At 41.9% G+C, this 20241-nt stretch overlaps 1 protein-coding gene across 1 annotated transcript in view; it reads right to left on the bottom strand.

Moving 5' to 3' along the window:
- The window catches only part of LOC106498925 (vasoactive intestinal polypeptide receptor), a 122872-nt gene that overhangs the window by 25713 nt on the left and 76918 nt on the right, over positions 1-20241 (bottom strand). Inside the window, exons 4-6 of the mRNA XM_067292003.1 lie at positions 15702-15805; positions 11813-11916; positions 9661-9793 (exon numbers count right to left, since the gene is read on the bottom strand). Of these exons, the coding sequence (XP_067148104.1) occupies positions 9661-9793; positions 11813-11916; positions 15702-15805 (341 nt within the window). The remainder of the gene's footprint in view (positions 1-9660; positions 9794-11812; positions 11917-15701; positions 15806-20241) is intronic.

Raw genomic sequence — 20241 nt, 5'->3', positions numbered from 1 at the left:
AGGTCTCCAAATCCTCTTTAAGGATCTCGGGTCCTTTCACGTGGCCTACCACTGCTGGAGCAGGAGCAAATGACTAACAGAGATTTCTCCAGGCCTCTTCAACAGAAGACAGCTGAAACCTCATTTTCTCAGTGATAGATTTATCCAGTGCTTTGCTTTTATATTGGCCAGAAGACATGACCTATCCAAAAGGCTAGTTGCTGTGTGACTCAAGCTGAATTTGCCCACAGCAACAGCTGCTCTTCTCCTCATCCCGGTCAAGGAGGCTTCCTAGATGTTATTTAAAAGCTTTTTATTATCCCACTCATGATCCTGTTTCCGAGGCTTGCCTCGAGGATGTGGCAGCACAGAGCAAGCACCTTCTGCTGTGGAGATGATGAAGCCAGGGTTTTCAGGCACAGACTGGCCTAGCCCTAGATCTTCATGCTGCCACTTCAGATCCTTATATCATAAATCAAGCAGGTAACTAAATTTGGGAGTTAATCTTGTATTTGCACAATCTCGACATCCTAAAACAGGACTGAATCCCATCCAAATTGGGATAAAAAATATTTTTTTATGTTGAGGCAGCTATCTCAGCCAAGCTATTGAGTAATCAATAGGGAGGAGGTAATAACGAAATAATTGCTCTGCTTGTAAGATTTCAAGATACGATTAATTCCCCATCTCACTATCTGGACACTGGAGTTGACTCAACTAACAAATTGGAAATCATTATATAATCCACATACGGTACAGCACTGTACACAGCTATGCATTGTCCACTAATTTCCATGCATGTTGCATGGAGATATCAGAATAGACATAGTTTACAAACTTACATTTTTATTTTTCATGGGACACTTCTCTCTGCTTTTAATTTTACTTCTATTTTATAAAGTTGTTTTCTTTCTGAGAGGACAAAATGCTGATGGGAGAGGTGGATATCCTGTACTGGCCTAGGTATTCCTGCCTCTGTTAAGAAAGGAAGGGGGGGGGAAATTTTCTATGTGGTTTTCCCTAGGAAGATGTTCTCCAAGCTGTTATCCTTTACTGGAAAGAGAAAGAAAAGGCTTCTCTTCTCCTTTTCACTGGGGATTTTTATCCCAACTAGAGGCTAGAGCAACCTTCTTTTACAAATCGTCTTCAGAGAGAGATGAGAGATGGATTTTCAGTAGTGATTGCTGATCCTGCCTTGGACCTTTCCTCAGGAGGTGGCAAAAATATACTTTTGCATCTTTACAGCGTCAGGCTATTTCTCGTCTCATTCCATGCTTAAGGCTATTGGCTATTACATATTATCTTTTCACTACTTAGTTGGCTTTGACAGAAGAGTGGAGAAACATGCAACACCCAAGCTTCTGCAGCAGAAACTACAGAAGAGAAGGCATTTGCAGAAGTTGACACAGTGAACCGAAAATGCGACTTTCAAGAGATTTGTTATCTCAGCCTTCTGCTGCTGTGTTGAGTCTTCTGCAGACAATCTGGCTACACAGGGTGATGGCTTGACCCCACAGAGGCCAATGGCAAAGCCCCTGCTGACTTCCAGAGGGCTTTGCTCCGGAGGCCTAATGTGCAGAAATTCTGCATGACGTCAATGGGAATTATTGACAGAAATAAAGCAGCTTCTTAGGGGGTGATTCTGTTCCTCAGAAAATGAGCCCTAAGGTCAAGCCAATTTGCTGATCCACAAAAAAATGAAAGGAGAATAAAGAGTGTTAACTTACCCTTGGCACATTCAGCCTTTTGTATAACAACAGAAAAACAAATTAAAAACACAAACAAACAAGACCGGCTGGCAAAAAGCCATCACTTTATTTCTCCCTGCTCTTTAACTGTAGTTTTAGCCTTGATTCAAACAGGTTAACAAGAAAAAAAAAAGACCCCTAAGGTTTATGTTCTACCAGGCAAGAGATCCAAGGTCCATTCAAACGGGACTTAACTTCCTAAATCACTTGGGTGCCTTTGGCTCCTTCCTGCCTTCCCTATTGTGGAGTCTGACAAACAAGTAATTTTAAATGCTAAATTGCCATGCTAGTGGGTGGCTCAGCAAGTTTTACAACAGAAATGTCGGGTGCTGAGAACCTAACCCTATCTGAGGGTATAAACTGACTAAAGAAATTCTTAAAATGCCATCTTGATTGAAGCAAAGTGGCTTCTGATCAAGGCACTTAACCTACGTTTGTGAGCACCTTGGCTACAGTAAATTCTCATTTACCAATAACTAAAACAAGAAACCCTTTAAAGATCTTCATGGGATTAGTAGTCTTAAATCTTGATGATGGACCCTCCACTCCTGCTGCCCTTAGAAGCTTCAGCTGCAAGTCCACCCTATAAAATGTATGGCAGATGGATCAACATGATGGAATTCAGAGAGAGCTCATGGCCATCATCTATCTCAGGCACAGAGGTACGAGGTCTGAAGCACACCTTTTCCTGTTAACATGCTACTGTGCATCAAGGGAGGCCCAGAAACATTATGCAAGAGTGCTCTTAAGCCCTGGCAATAGCAAATTAATTCCATTTATCTTACCCCCCCCCCTTTCCTCCAGGTCTCGATGCAGTACATTTTCATGCACCCTTCATTGCCTAAGAGCATTTACCCCACGTCAGCTGTCACAGGGCAATTTATTAAGCCATTACAACCTGGATTTATCGACTGAGCTTGTAGATCTGTTACCGCTTTCACAAAGTAGAAATATTATTTCTAGACAAATGAGCTGCATAGCACAGCCATATACATGCACGCACACACAGCATAAGCAAGCTAAGTCTTGCCTGCTCCCACCCTGACATGGAAGGATGGAGACATCAGGAAGAAGCTATTAGGCTCAGTTTCCATGTTTTTTTCTTCTTCTGCCAGCACTTCTACTTGTAGTCCTGATACACTACTTGTATCAGGAGTGGGCCAGTAAAGAACCTGAACAAAGCATTGTCTCTCTAGCAACAACTTAACCCGTTTGGACCCCAATGTCCCATGAGATAACCCCGGACTTTCTTCATGCTTTCCCGTCTTTTATGGCAGCTGAAAGCCAGTTGGAAATAGCAAGACTTTTAAAACTCCATCTCTGCTAATATGGAAGTTACACAAGACAACCTCTGTTTTATGAGCTTCCAACACAGAAAAACACGACGGGGTCAGATCCTCAGCTGACAGAAACCTGCTGAACACTATTAAAATAAATGGAGCTATACCAATTTACACCAACAAAAGACGTGGTCCACATCGCTGCACTTTACGCCTTCCCACACAGGCTTCCTCAAAGATAACACAATCTGTTGAATTCAGTAGGAAGCTCTTATGTCTGCTTTACCTCACATAAGAAGCAAGTTTAAGCCCTGTGACTTTAATCCTCAAGGCTATTTAAGCATTTCGCTTCCACTGACTTTAATAGGGGTTACATAACTAACAGCCTCTGAGGGTCTGGGCCTTTCCATTTTTGTCTATTAGGAATAGTAGTTTGATTTTTTTTAGGAGTATTTTAGGAGTATTTTTCTTGTGAGTATTTCTAAGACGGTGATTAGCTCTAGCTGGTCAAGCCTCTGAGTCAGATGACTCAAAGCTGAGTCATTAAAATAGAATTATCTTGATAAATTGGGTAACTCTCCCTCTTTTGTGCTCATCAGTTGGAGAATCATAATGGGGCTTCTGAACGCAACCTCAGTAATAAGGGAAGCCAATCGCAAATCAGCAGCCACAAGAAGGTGATCAGGGCCTTAACAATGCACGTCATTGCACTTGTCACATCCGATCTCATTATTGGCAATACTGCACTGCTTTAAGGTGCCAGCCCGTGACTAGGGCACTGCTGTGTCAGGCATGATAGGGTCATTTATTCAAAGGAAGAGCCTGCTCCGAAGGTCTTACAGTCTGATGTGCCATCTTAACTTCTGCCTTCGTTCCTGGGCCATTCCTACGAGCAAAGGAGATGGCGAGGGGATAACTCATCCAAGCATAACCATGCAAGACCATGTTAGAACTTGGCCAGGCAGATGTTCTCCTGAAAGTGAATGGACTAGCTGGTCTAGCTGATCTCAAGGGCTGGATGATATGACTAGTCCAAGAAACAGATGGGACAAAACTCTGAATGTAATAGTTGCTCCTTGAAGGAATGGATCATTTCATCCCTTCCCTGTGGAGCATTATCCTTTGTGGGACTGGCTACCAGCTCCTGTGATCAACTGACAGGGAAAGAACCCAGCAAGGGCTCCCACCGGTTCCCCCTCTGTTGCTGCCCATCCATTCTCCGGTGGAACTAGGTGGTGAAATCCTGTTTCCACTTTTAGGGATGCCCAGATTGGCTAATTTACAGCTGAAATCCAGACCCTTCCCCTGCTTCTACTGCAAACCCCACATCTCTAAAGCAGAACCCCAGTTCTATGGCATGGACCTTCCTCACCTTCCCAGCCTGGCATGCCTCCAGCTCCACAAAGAGGGAGCCCAGCTTCATGTCCTGCTGGCATTCATCACCTCCCTATCTCACAATGACAATGTGTCAGCTTTAGCTTCTCTGATGCTCATGATTTCCTTCACTCTCCATCACTGCACATTCCCTTTCCAAACTCAGACCTCAAGCCCATGCTCCCTTCTTCTCTCACAACCCATTTTGCGGAGCTCCACCTCCCAACACCATAACCCTTCTTCCCAACCCCTTTTCCTTTTTACTGTTTACTTTTTAGTGCTGACTCTGACTGTGGTTGAGACCCTGTGCTGGGTACGGTGCAGCAACCAAGGCTGCAAGCGTGGTAGCCATAAGCAACTGTCTCACCAGCAAAGAAGGAATTTACTGTTTGTCAGCTGCTCCATAGTAATATTACCTCTGTGAAAACCCTTTCCCTAGGGGATGTAAGAGACAGCTTACACCTTCTTCATAAATGCCAGAGCATGGGCTTGTACATGTGGGGGCTCTTTGGCTGCAGAAAAGGTGATGAGATACCACCTTCTTGGATGGAGTATCAGCTTGCACCTACTGGTCCTTTTTCAGAGTCTGATCTCTGGATGGACAATTTCGATATCTGAACAAGGATATGAACAAGATGGGGTGGATGGTTACCCCACTGCACATGCTCCTGGCTGCTACTGACCATGGACAGGAAACAGTCCAAACCTCTTATTTATAGCTTCTCACTGCTTCACACATCCTTCATTCACTAAACTTGCCGGTATATCTTCAAATTAACTCTGGCACTGAACTGACATGAATACGAGGCATTATCTCTGTCCGACTGTCTCTCTCTCTCTTTTTTTACTGTTAGGTAATGTTTGCATCATTAGGGCCTCTGTTAATGAAAGAATCTAGTTATAGCTTTTTTTCTTTCTTTCCTTCTCCTCCCTCCCCTCTCCCCCGTTTTCTGGTACTTCCTGGAAGTGTCTCAATACCTTTGGTGAAGTGAACCTTAAAGTCCTAGTGTGAGATTTGAAAGAGAATTGGCAAACATATGTCTCCATTCTGTTCCCCAGCTCTCTTTCTCTTGTTTTCTACTTCTTTGTACTATTTACAGGAGCTTTCTCTAGCTATTTTTTTCCCCTCTGTCATTTCTTTTGCTGTAAAAATTAGATTTTAGCTGTGAGGAGAAAGTCAGCAGATACAGGAATAATATTCTTCAGTAGCTGCTAGGCAGATGGAAATCTCTTAATCTAACCTGATGGTAAAGATTCAGACCAAGGGGTGACATTGCACCATGAAGAGATGGGTCTGTTACATTTGTGCTACTATCACAGAGATTCTTAGCAGAATCATAAGTAGAGATCGAATGCTGTTAAAAAGCCCAGAAAGAGGAACTGAAGCCAGTCCATCACAACGCCTGTGTCCCTAAGCCAACAGCAACCTTTTTGGCTGTGTTTCACAGGATTTTGTGGACAGGGTGAGGCAGTTCAGGTCAGACAGGAGTGGAGCAGCTCAGTGAGAAACCTCTGCTCTATGTGAGCTGTGATTTTTTCCTTTGCTCCTCGTGATGCTCATTGGCATGAAAAACAAATGTGGCTGCCATCTATTAGGTGGGAATGGTGAGGGTCTCCTTCAGCTGATCATACAAGAGCATGGTGGACCTCATTTCTGAGGAAGGACAGACTGCAATGCCCTTCCTTACCTCGGGCAGCTCCTTTGTGCCTGGCTGGTCCCGAGGAACTCAGTGGATGGGGTACAACTTTGCAGTATCAGATTGAGCTACCGAAAAAGTGTCAGTTAATGTATTTACACACTTTAGGGCTTCACTCAACTCCAATTAAGTCAAGGGAAAGATTCCTGTTGTCTTTAGACAGAGTCGTGCCAGGCTCTTCCCCGGAGCCAGTCAGCCAAAGTTCAGCAGATGCTAACAAGAGCTTGCTCTCCTCTCTGTAGGTGGAAGTAGATGTCTTTCTCAGAGGATGTAACCTGAGGAAAGGGGTGAGTTTTACATTTCCTACTCGCTGTCTTTCTCGGATGCCTCACGCAGCACTTTCTTATTTCAGAGCAGAGTAGGGGGGGCCTTCTCTTCTTTAAAATGCTGTTGGATGAGCCAGAGGCTGTGCTGGTGCCCTCATCTCTATACCACATCAACAGGCTAGTGGCTTTTCCTGTGGTGCAAGATATTAATGTTCAGTTCCTTTCTGAAACATGGCCTTCCTGTTGCATTATAAAATTATACAATAGTCTGTTCTAGGAACTTCAGGGACTGTTTCCTTGTTTTATACGAAAGTTAAAGAGCACTGAGAAACTGCAGGAAAAATCTGTGTAGCAGGACCTCTGCCCCTCCCTCCCAGATGAAATCTCTACCCACCAGGCCAGAAATTCTTGCTCCTTATGGCCTTCTGAACCTTGAGTTCACTTTTACACAGAAAACACCCCACAATGGGTTTTTGGAAGGCCAGCCTTCTCTGAAGGTCAGTCCACGTGCTGCTGCATGTGCCACAGGATCACCATTGTGCCTAAGGACGAGCCTAATTGATCTGGGCAGTTGGGAAAGGGCAAGGAGCGCGAGACATTTGTAAAGCTATTGTGGCTTTGCTGCTGAGTTTCCTTAACAGGGGACAAAGGGCCGGTGCCACTCTGCATAGGACCTGCAATCAATGGCCATTGGAGCATGCTACATTTAGTTATGAAAACCAGCCTTGCTTGCCAACTCAGGGTCTCCGCCACATGAAAGGCAGGCTGAAATTTTGAAATTTTCCTCCAACCACAACAACTTTTCTGTCCCCCAGGCATAGATTTATCAAGGAAGAAGGATCAAGGAATTTAAGGAGGCTACAGAGACTACAAACCATTACACAAACACCATCCAGCGCAAAGCACGTATTTTGGCTCACATGATGGCTCAGTGATACTCAGTGATACTCATCACATATATTTTGGCTGCATTGGCCTCAATTCCCTGAAATGCTTATTGCACTGAATGCTTATTGAACACTGCAACTGCTCGGGCACTGTGACCCATGGAAATGCCCAACAAGCTAAATTTCCAGGGCCTTCATATTGAACAGATCAATGGTAATCCAAAGCTATTTGAATTTAAGAAAGAAAAGTCTTGCTGTAGAGTTAACACTGCAGTTAGTTTCCTGCATTTGGTAAAATGAAGCAAAAAATGTTACTGCAGCAAAGCCTACAGACAAGTTTGTCTTTTTCAATTACATATGCACCTACATGAAGTGGAGTTCCTACCTGACTGGAGTATTGACACATATGTTTGTGGATAGGTTAAAATTTTTTTATGATGTGGCTGGTGTATAAAACATCATATTAGGTCTTCTTACTGCAACAGGTAATGCTAAACACAGGAATTAGGTCCCTTCATCAGGAATGCTGGGAGACGCCTCCATTCATTTGGATTTTATAGCCCCGATTCTATTCTAGGAGGAGGGTGCCTTTATCCTTTTTTTCTCAAATGAACTAAGTGAAGTATTTTCTTTTCTACTAAAACATCATTATTTCCTTGGTTCACCCCTATTCTAAAACAGCATAGTGGTGACAGCATTCAGTAAATTGAACTGTTTCTTCAAATCTGTCCTCAAACTGAATGAGATCAAGGCCATACTCATATTCTTGCCATTTTCAAAGGAAACAAGCAACCTTCAGAAAACTGTATACATAGTCCCAAGCATATGAACTAGTACCCAGGTCTTCCAAGATAAAACTTTATCCTGCAAATCCAAAACACAAACAACCCAATCATTTAACCTAACTTAGGTCAACCTAACCCAACCAAACCCAACCTAATATAAGTTTTTTTGCAAGCAGATAATTATTATGAGAGGCATTTTGATTGCATTTCAGGTAGGTCCTTTTTTGCCTATGACCTTGTAAGTAAGTTATCCAAAATGTTGGGTCAGGATGGATACAGATTTTGCAATGGGTAAGTTCAATCTAGTGCAGCAGAGACAGATCTGTTCCATGTATTTTTATAACCCTTGTGTAGCATTCAGCCATTCACCCTGAATTGGCATTGGCAACGAAAATCCTCTAATGGGGAGAAACACACAAAATAGTGGTAGCCATGGATCTGGCTGAAAGCACACCGGCTTCCAGGAACTGCGGAGTTCTTCAGGACAAAGTCCTGTATTTATACACAGAAGTGTTGCAGTGGTGGCAAACACTTTTCACACAGTCTTCTGCTATCATGCCTCAGCCATGACCTGGTAGAAACTCCCACAGGGGTGAGAGGTTAGTTCAGGCTCCATGGATCACTGGGTTCTTGGCTTCTCTACTGTGTTTCTCTGCTGTGTTCAGTCCCCTGCTGCATCCTCCCATTGCTTTTACCGGCAAGTAACTCTTCTAATTTTATGAATTCATTATGGAGGTGGAGGTTTTGTTTTTTTTTTTGGACTTCTGGTCACATCTCACTGTCTCCATGATTTTAATTTCCTGCCTGAATTTATTCATGACTGGTGTCTTCTTGCGTCAATATGGCCTTTAAATCAACAGCTCTTCTCCTGCCTTCACGTTTGCTTCAACTGATTACACTGAGTGTGAGTGAGTTATTTTTGCAAAGTGAAAAATTTCTCAGCTCCTTTTCTCCCTCCTTTATCAGCCCAGTGGAGAAGTCTGTTACACACAGTTACGACAGGATTCAGATCCAGATGAAAACTTAAATTTTGCTTTTTATATATAAACTTCTATATGTAAGCCAGCTGTCTAAACTCCTGGGGAAATCTGGTCAATGCAATCAGTGGAGAGAGCTATTAAGCTTACTGAGTGCAGGTGCCTTCTTCAAAGCAAGGTGAATAGCTCTCCAGACCCCACTGAGTGTATTAATTAGATCTCTATTGATGGTGATTGTAGTTTACACACTTAGCTTATGTATAGGTACTTGCCTTGTTAAAAGTCTAAAGTTACTTGTCTGAATCTGGAGCTGACTCCCGCTCTCACTGACATGAGGGGTTTGATGAACTTCCCTGAATACAGTTCTCTAAGTCTCTTTTGATGAGGCTGTCGAAGACATCAGCCTGGGGCTAGGAGATAGACACAGGGCTAATGGGACAGCTCAAAAAGGAGGAGATGCCTACAAACTTTTGAGCATTATTATTTATTTTATGCCCTTTCCATCCAAACTAAACAGTAGCAATTGGGTTTTTGTTTCTTCTCAAATGACTGAAAACTGATATCTTCCCAAAATGCTGTCTCACATGCATTTTAAAGTAATTTTGGCGCATCAATTAAGAGGGGCAAACAGGACAAGGCGAAAACTTCAATGTGAATGGCTACTTACTAAGCTCAGCAAGCAGTGTTCAGATTCTCCACTCTCAAAAAGGATGGCATCTTTTATGAAGACTGCGATAGCTCTCATTATGAAGGACACGAAGAGGTGCATGTGAATATAATTTCGAGTACAGTGTAGTTTTCTGTTGAGAAGCAAGAGAAGAAACAACATTTCTGAACAGCAAGGCTATTCAAAAGCATTATTTATCTATTTGCATGTTTCTTCTGCCAAGATACAGACTTTCAATTAAACATTAGAAACTTTGAGACTGACTATATTCTGACGTGACTCACTGAAGATCCACTTAAGCCTTTTTAAAGCCACAAAAGATGTGTCATTCCGTGTGTCTACAACAGTGTTGCTATTTTTCCCATTGTCAGAAAGAAGGTCAAAATATAGAATGACAGAAAATAGTTCCAACATACTGCTTTCCATTGAAAAAGAGATGCTTTTGACTAAGCAGACTTTGCTCCTGATAAAGGTCTCTTTTCTATAGAACATTTGTACTGTAATGATTCTTTTAGAAGTGAAATATTTCTGGAGGAAGAGAAATAAATTCTTAGCAACCCTTGCCAAAATTAACACATACTGCATATTTTCTGGAGCAATATGAACTATATTTTTATTTAAAAATGACTAGGTATTAATTATACTAAGAATTGCGCTAGGCTTACTCTTTCCCTTACCTGCTAATATATTCTGAAGATCTATTTTGATCAAATAAGTCTGCCTTTCAAGTGAGACTTTACATCAGCTAAAAGTGAAAGGCCTAATACTCTGGAAATGGGTACTTTGTACAGTCATCAGAAGCAGAACAGACCTCACTCAGCAACTTGATCAAATTACCACCTCCTAATGAGTCACTGCGCATCAGCAGATTTTGTGCTCTTAATCTCTGATGATGGCAAGATAATGTGACCGAGCTGAGTCCTCTGATCTTGCAGGTGAAGCCAAGTCAAATTACACTGTTTGCCACAGATGAAGAGTGCGAACCCAGACAGTTTCAGCAGTTTAGCTGGCACCTCGTACTTTGCTGAGATGAGATAATTTGATCGTGGGTCTGATTCACTCCTTTGCTTACGAGAGGAGTGGAGAGAGTGTGTATGCTGGGAGGTGCAAAGGAAGCGGTTATCTCTGCTCAAGGATTGTGAAGGGTCATGAAAAATATAAATAAAAAAAAATACAATATGAAAAAATATATAAATTTGAGAGTTACTGTAGAATATGCTGCTTCCTACATTTTTGTGGGGCAATGATTTCTGGACCAGACTATAATAAATTTGCAATGATATAGCAAGAAAGGTACTTAAATGAAACCACCAGACAGTGGTGTAAGGAGATGGAATACAGACCTAGCAGATTCTTCCATCTCATTGAAGTTTTGCTCTCTGCTGTTCTCTCTGTATTTAAACAACCTTATAATAGGAGACTACCCCATATGCAGGCTTCTTCAGTGGAGACACCCAAATTCAGATGCCTGAATCTATTGTAAGCAATAGAGATTGAGGATGAATTCAGTTGTTGGAACCAGACATTTAATGCCATTTGATGTGCTGTAGAGTACCTGTCTGCCAATCCACAAAGGCTTGTGCCTCCTGAAGGTCCTGCTTCATATCTGCCAACCCTGTGCATGTCACAGTGGCCCTAGCATGTCTCAAATGGCACTAGCTGCCTATGTCTTGCCCTAGATCTGCGTGGGCTATAGTAGGAGACACTTCTGAAGTGCACTTTTGGAGGTAGTTCTGGGGCGTAATTAATCTGTCACATTTTAAATACCTTCTTTAGTTGAAATGCATCATCCTTAGAATCCATATGTACCATAACTAGGTCTCTGTGGACCATAAAGAGAACATGGGGTGACTAGCTCAGATATAGAGATCTACCTCATAAGACTATGCATTTCGTCAGAAAATTCCTGCTCTATATAATTAGACTGGGGTTGTACCTCTCATGCAAAGGTTGCAATTCACATATCGGAAAACAGCGACACCAAAAGACAGAACTTTCCTCTCCTGTCCACCTTAGACATGACAGAAATCTTCTGGTATCCATGTATGACACACATGGCCTATAACCAAGACAGTCATTTATCTGCGCTTAAACAGCCACTATTTCCTCTGAGACATCCCCTTACCTTTGCCTTTTTTGCTCATGGTCTTACCTGAAGAGACATAAAATGAACATAGCAGCTGTGAGAGCAATGAGCGATAAGGTATATCCAATGGTGTAGCCGGTCTTGACTGTGCCGTAGAATGATGTCGTTTGCTAACGTGAAGAAAAGAAACAAAACAGGACTTTCAAAGAGCTGCCAACACGCTTTCCTAAACAAACACAGCATACACCATCATTGAGTTTTTACTAATTTTTTTGGTGAAACCAGGAATAAGACAGAAGTGTCTGGTTGCAGCAGAGCTTGTATCACACCATAACCAGGTCACAATTTCACAGGGAAAAGGTTTCTAGAGGAAGGAGTTTTATTTGACAGTCACATAGACAGTTACATGGTTATAATCTTGTGAAACAAGAGTGACTAATATTCAGTTAAGCAGTGCATTGACATGTCAGCACTGACTATGATGAATTTATTTTATTAATGAAGGTTGAGGACAGAACTGGTGCGAAAATTGCTTTTGCTTCTGTGGAAGACATAGATTTTGTTTTGGCAAGGAAAAAGAAACAGTCCTAAAATGTTCTCACTGAAAGCACACATATGTTCATTCAAAAATATGTGTTAATTTGGAGGTTAGTTCATGGCTTCTCTTTTAGACATGAAAGATAGCACATGGAGGGAGTCTCTGAGCATGGAGCATTGTGGGACTTTAATCTGACATGGAAACCTGGTCTAAAGAAAATGGGGAAATAAGGAATCAAAACTCCATCTCTCATAAGGCTCTGCAGCAACACTCTAAATTCATATATTTTGATTATCAGCTTAAAAAAAAAAGATCAGTTGGTTCTTGGGCATTTCTTTTATTCATGAAGAATCCATATTTTCATGACAAGACAACTCCATTTGTGGAAAGTCTTAAAATCTAGCCCTTGCCATCATTTTCAATTAAAAAAACACGCCAAAAAATCCCAGAAAAAGCAGTTTTGACCGAAAATCTAAACCCAACCCTGTCTGGGAAATCACTCTTTGATTACAGTGAGGACTGACATTTTTATATGTTATTTTCATAGGCCTTGTTGAGTAGTAGGAACTTTACAGAACCGGCGAGGCAGAGGTGAGAGGTAATCCTCCAGCATTTGTACAGGGCAGCTTGGAGGAGCAATAAAATAAGATGGAAATTTCAGGCAGTGCAAAGGTTACAGTGGTCATGTCTATATTGCTTCATGGGCAAGGAGAGATCTAGCCAGGCAGAAGGAGAGAGCTTGTGGCGGGGGACTGAGTTGGAGGAAGAGGTCATCCTACACATATTTGGGAGAGCAGAGAGGAAGGTATAAGGGAGGGAAGGAAATAAAGATATACCATTGGAGATATCAGTAGTGGGCTGGCAAACAGAAACTGCCAAGTGGGAATACAGGTATGGGCCTCTTGCTCTTAGTTATTCACAAAAGCAGGTTATGCCCAGAAGGATCTTAGAGTTATTCAGTAAGCAATTCTGTGCCCCTCTATTTTATGATAACTGGTCCTTCTTGCGTATAGAGAGATGGTTCTGCATTCAACTTTAATGTGGCATGTGGAGTTCTCTCTGCTCTGGAAACAGCACATAATTAATTCTCACTCTTCATTTGTACTTGCTAAGGATGATCACCTCCTATTTTACACAAGTCAAAGTAGAGAATTTTACCCCAAATCATAAATAGAATTGGAATTTCACTTTTAATGCTCAGATTACTAAAATATTCATATTAGAAGAACACGGATTTAGAGATGTAAAGGAAATGCATGCTTTAGCTCTAAACCTAGATGTGCTATTGACTTACTGCAAGAAATTGGACAACTTTATCATTCTCTTTCTGACTTCTAAAAACCTCTGCTTACTTTCACAGGCATGCTATAAGAGCAGCTAGTTAAAGTAGGTGCTATACTGAGAGCAATTCAGAATCAACTTCCTTAACTTCTGTTGAGCAGCCTCTATGTTTTTCCTGTGGTAACTGAGGTGAGACTGTGAACCATTTACATTTGTAATGAGCGTGAGGCAGCAGAAATGCTGATGACAGGTCTTTGCACGACCCTGCACCCAAAAAAGCTTGGAGTTCATCTCACCTGCTTTAACTCTCTAAGGCTAAACTTATCCAGGCTCCCTCTAGAGTAAATTCTCCTTGGAGAGAAATGGGGGATGAACTGACCTGTGGAGGTGCCTATTTCTCTTCATTGCCTCTAGATGGAGCCTATGGGGACATCTAGGGTGGACGGCTCTGACCAGATGAAGGCACACAGTGGGGAAGCTGTGCATCCCTTCTGACAGCATGGTAGCAAAACAACTCCCAGTTTCTTAACATACGGTTCTTCAAAGTCAGGTTGGACAAGGAATCATTATCACCGCAAGGATCACAGGTGCACTATGTCGGTGCCTACACCATCTGCTTTCCAAGGACGGCTAGAATTTAGGAATAAAATCTTACACACATCCCTTACTTATTTTTTGTACTTTTGTTGTTTCTGACTTGAGACCAGCAGACGTTAAAAGTGCATTTTAGGCATGGATGGTTATCAGTCTGTTCTGGACCTCATGCCTCATACAGCCTGCTGTTCTCCTTTTTTTTTCTATTCCCCTTGTTTCTTCCTCCCCAAGCTGACAGCCAATTCAAAAAAAAAGAAAAAGAAAAAGAAAAACTATTCTTCACAAGCTAGTACTGCATGTTCACTCTCCTCGGCCACCTTTTCACACAAAGTAGACTTAAACAGCATGACAAAACTGCAGAAATAAAAAGAAAATAATTAAGAGAGAATTAAAAGAACACAATATGTGTTCTCTTGGTAACGAGGCATTCTGGCAACGCTGCAGTCCTTTGGGTCACCAAGGCATGTCACAGGAATTCCCAAATCCCTTTGCAGCTGGAACATAAACCCGAGCTCTTGGTGGAGGGCCTTCGCGTTGCAGACCGGCAACAATGGCCTTCACAATGCGGAAATGGCGCCATACATTTTGGTCATAGAAACGGGACACTTGAAGATGTGAAGTGGCAGCTGACCCCAAAAGCAGACTAAAGCTCTCCCGTCAGTAGATCCCTGAAATTCTTTGTGTAACTTTCCCTTTGGTATTTTCTGTATTCCTTCACTATTAATGCTGGCTATGTTCAGTTCAGATTTTCCATTAACTGTTTGAGCGCTTTCGTAATGTGTGGTCATACACAAAGATCCTTCACTGCATATATTTGCTCATTAATAAGATTCCTATGTCCAACATTCACAAATACTGACATATGTCATGTGGCAGAAAAAGGCATGGATTTAAAACACACATATAGTTGTAGTGAAATACAATGCCATTCTAGCATGAGCTTTTTCTTGTTGACTATGGGACAGCTGTAGGTAACTAGCTTAGATTAGATGTTGAACTTTTAGTTAGGTGAGATGAATCCTGCTTTTAAAAAACACTTTTGTTATCCTCTTTAGACTTAACCTTTCATGTCTCAGCATGCAGCTACCCAGTAACAATCTTCTTTCTGTGTAAATGCCAATATGCTACAATATTTTAAAGTTAATTACACATAGGTCACTAATTACTAATTTACATACAGGCAATATCCTTGAGAGCTTGCATATTTCCTTACAAAATATATAAATATTTCAAGGGACAGCTTGGACTAACGTTTCAAACTTGAATATGTAAAATCAAGCACCTGAAGTTACACATGGGCATCACAGTGACATTGCTCTGATCTTCTCTGGTGCTGAGCTCCTGCCACTTTCTTGGAAATCAAAGGGAGGGTCAGCTCCTTGACCAGAAGGACACTCGACCTCTGCTTCTAGGGATCCTCAAGAGGATCGTTCCTTCTTGAGGGATCACAGTGGGAATGGAAATATTGGGCAGGGGAAGATCATGTGATTCTGTTGTCTATCCCTGATGAATCTTGCTGACTATCTATCCAGGTTTACCTACCTCTTCCTCTGGAGTGCTGTTGAAATCGTATCCACAAGCTAGGGTGTACGGCGCAGGGTACACATCTGTCCAACCTTGGCTTGTACAATTCCTGGTCACATTCCCTGGAAGGATGATGAAAAGAATGATTAAAAAAGACATGTAAGGCTTGCTGTTAAACAAAGGGCTTCCTACTATATATTCAATGGCAAATCATACTTCTCTTAACATCTAGAATAAAAGTTTTGCACTCTTCCATTATTATGAAGTGCTCATTACACAGAACACATAAATGGGAGGGACCAGTTGGGTCATAAAGTTCAGTCCTCAGAAATTAGTAGATGTTTAATATGGAGTGCCCACAGAACAACTCTTCTAGTGGTATCACAATGCAAATTGGACCTGGACCCATAGTTGTAGGCAACATAAGGAAATATTATTTGAGACTGTCTCTATTCCTGGAGAATTTATGATCTAAACAGAGTACTGAGATATTTACTTCCTTCACTTTGCTTGTGAGAAGCCAAGATATACATGGATAAAGTGCTCATTTCATGTTATACAAGTAAAATGGGAGGGCAGGGAAATGAATGCAGTCCTCAAAATCCATGCCTTGCCTGCAACACAAGCCTGAACTTTACTCAAATATGATTCCAGGGAAATCTACTGCAGGGAAATATATCAAATTTGTCAATGAACGGAGAAAAACCAGAAACTGGCAAGCTGAATTGCATGTTTTAACATGTACACTCAGTGGAAGGAGAATTCTTGGACCTCTACGTAAGTTGGGTGCTTCAGGCCTCTAACAGGCTGGGAGGAGCTGCTTAATTAATTTAAGGACATCTCTATCCTTCAGTCAAAAAAGACAAAACTGTGAAGTTCCCATGCCTCTTTGGTACTCTCTTTGTACTTCTTGGTCCATCTGGGATTGTAAGGAGGCTATCCAGTGTGTATCAAGCAAAGCTGTCCTCACTTCATAAGACATTTCTGCTTCCTGTTCAAACTGGACTGGGTGACTATTAGAACTCATCTGTTGTTCAAAATTGGCCAAAGAAGTGCAAAGTATCCCTAGAAAGACTTTAGTGGCAGCACCTTCATTTGTTCCTGGTAAGTGCTCACTCCTCTGTGAAAACAAGCTCTCTCTGAACAGAGCTAAAGACATTATTGTCAGGAGCACAGGATGCCAAATTTAGTCTTCCTTTTGATTTCTATAATAATTGGAAATTCAGTGTGACTCCCCAGGGTTATTCGTTATTGCGAGGGGTCCTGTTTTGCTAGGGGCTATGCAGACATTAATCAAATAAAAGAAGGCAAGAGGCCAACAAACTGACCAAGATAGACCTTATGCTAAAAGGTTCATAATATGAAAAGCCAAGAAAGACGTTTGTCAGAGGGAAACAACACAGCAGCAATACATCAAACAGTGCACTGCAAGGACCCCAGCATCCACTCTGACCATTGATCCCTACCCTGCCTATTGCATGCAAATCACATCGTTGTGTTGTTAATTTGAACATTTCACAGGTCAACTGGTTGGCATTCCTTTGGCATCATTTATCACATAAAACTGTTTGCCACTCCTGACTGGGCAGTAGTACAATAAATCATAATGAAAAAAAAAGTAGTAAATAGTCAAAACTTGCTTATGACTTCTTAGATGAAGAATTACACCAGCGAACCCCCAAAGCTTTGCAAACATTTCCAACAATGGTATTCTTTGCACACAGAAGTAATAAAACTTCTGCAAATGGGAGCAAATCGATTATGCAGTTATGAGTCATGAAAATGCTCAAGCATCACCTCCAGGAATTTCTGACTATTGAGTCACCTGGACACCTTCCTAACTATAGATCTGATGTATCTTGCACTGAAATCAGCAGCCGTCTATCCACTGATCTTCCTGAATTCTTGTGACAGGTGGACTTTGACACTAAACTTCTTCCTGTAATTCTTCCTTACGACAGATCTAAACTTCACGAAAGCTCTAGTGCATTAGTCCATTTTAACAGCTGCCCCCAAAGTAGTTAACTTTAGCACAGTTTGCTGGATTGCTATTCCCCAGGTTTTCTCTGCATGGTGATTATTTGCATTTCTTTTTTCCCAGCGTTCATATCAGGACCATAAAAGATCCTGTCTGTGCAAATAAATCATTACCACTGAGAGTTTTTTTTTTTTTTTTTGAAGAGTTATATAATTTCTGTCGCTTCTTCCTCATTACAATAGATCCCATCATGCGAATTTTTCTGCCTCCTATTTCCTGCTGAAGACTCCTCCTCTCTGTTTGAGGATGCCTTTAGCTTTCATGGTGGTTTTGATTCCTTGCTTCTTATCCTGAGCAAACAAACAGGTGCTTGTTTCAGCTTCATTCATTTCCTCATACACTCATATTTCTCCTTTTTAAACACACTTCCCCACTACTGTTTGCTTCTTTTGTAATTCTTCTCAAGGTTCTCAGAGTACTTTCCAAAGCTGTCTTAATTCTACTACGGCAGAGGGAAGGAAAATGATACAGCATCACTGGGACGAGACTTGGTCTCCAGCCCAAATCTTATACTAAATAAGCAAACAAACTAAAACACACAAGAAAGACAGCAAATCTGGCAAACCTATCCACCGTGTTTTTCCCTGTTGCCAGTGACTACTGCTGTGCGCTCGCACACAGAGGTAACCTTCCATCAATCCTCTGCTGAGATCAGGGACTCAGGAGGCCACGAAACATCGCTTCCCCTTCAGGGGAAGCTGAATAAAAAGCAGCTCTCTGAGAGGAACCCATAAAGCAAAGTTTACTTTTATCACTTTGCTCCAGATCTGGAAGCATGGATGACTGATTCTCTGCTGATAAGTGAAAAGAAAATGATTTTTTTAAAACAAAACCAAACAAAAGTGTTTTTAATAGTCCTCTCAAACCCTGGAGTCCAACACAGTGCAATTGCTCACGTCTTGCTAGAAATGCATGAGGTTTTAAAAAAAATTCCTCCTGATTATAGGGAATCTCACTTCCCACAGAAGTTTTTACCACTTTTTCCTGCTCAGGTCACTTTTCGATTCACAAATTCAAGCACATGGTCTGATAAAACAAATCTTTCTCATAGTAACTCTCATGTTCTGCACTAGATGCCTGGGAGGTGCAAAAAGGACAAAGTTAGAAGATATAGATTTTACCACACTACAATATTGGCTCAAGTGATGGATGATGTCTCCCCTCAGCACAGACAACATTTCTAATTACTGCTTGACATTAGGTTGATTCCTTTCCATTCTGAAAATGAACATAAAACTTGGGAAATTACCCTACAGGCTTAGTTCTTATTCTGAGCATCACCTAATGGACGGGTAGTGAACTTCAGACTGAGGTATTAAAATTAGATTTTTACGTTATGGGCTCAAATCCCAGCTTGGTTGCAGACCTTCAGTGAAGCTATAACCAGTTCATTTGATCTCCCAGGGTCACAGTTTCCCATTAATATGTATGGCTTTAGCAATAATGTCTGCTCTTCTGTCACTGTTCTGCTCTTCAGCAAAGCATTCAAAGTACTGGAAGTTTTTCATGATGTTTGCCAGAATGGTTTCTCATTAACACTGTTTGTGTAATATAAATTCTCCCCAGAATGATACTAATGAAGTATTTTGAGGCTGCAAAACCTAAGTGGCAGTATCAGAGAAGGCAGAGCTTTACGGTATTTCTGCACTGGGGAAACAGTATCTCCAGCTTGCGGAAGGTCTCAAGGTTTCTGCAACTTTCCCATTCCCTGTCAGATTGAAGCTAAATCATTTCAAACTCGATGGTGCGCGAGTCCTCAGCAAAGCAGACCAGCAGAAGTCAGAGGGCTCTCAGCATGCCAGCTCCTTCACCGTGGGCTTTTCTCTTAGTGGATGCCAGGACACAGGGGTTTAAAGATAAGGTTTTAAAGGGAACAAGGTGATGACTTTTTCATATTGGCTTCCTCCCAGGCATGAGGGGATGGACTTACAAAGGAAGCAAAACAGCAGTGCAGAAATCTTAAACAAAAAGTTTGTTCTCTAAAACTGGCAAATACATTGTGCAGAGGTAATCCTTACACACGCTAAAGGAACCGTAGCTGCCGCTGGAGAACCAGGATGGGAAACTAAGCAGTCAACTTTCCAAAACCAAGCTGATGACGTAAAAGCCACTGTTAACAGAAGGGAGTATCTAGTGTAAATACGAGGCTAGACCTTTGGCTCTTTTATCAGTGTTTATGACAGTCACGGAACAAAACGCTATTGAAATGCAAGGGGCAAAGCAGCAGGCCTGAATAACCAGTTTGTGGGAAGTTTTAAGGCTCGAGCGTAGCACGACAGGCTGTAAGCATTTAATCAAATCACCGCATTTCTTGGTGCAGCCACCGATATGAGACTTGCCTCTTTGCAGATGTCCTGACCATGCCAGTGCAGAAGCGTTAGCAGCTCCGGGCGCAGCCCCAGTGCGGGCAGCGAGCCGGCAGGGTCTCTGAGCAGAGCTCTCCCACGGCCAAGGCCAGCCAGTGTGCAGCAAGCTAAACGCTCACTGATTGCAAAATTAATCAGCGGCAGTGACAGGACG

This window comes from Apteryx mantelli, chromosome 2 (assembly GCF_036417845.1).
Source record: "Apteryx mantelli isolate bAptMan1 chromosome 2, bAptMan1.hap1, whole genome shotgun sequence".
Classification (NCBI taxonomy): Eukaryota; Metazoa; Chordata; class Aves; order Apterygiformes; family Apterygidae; genus Apteryx; species Apteryx mantelli.
This window is presented reverse-complemented; position numbering and strand designations above follow the sequence as displayed.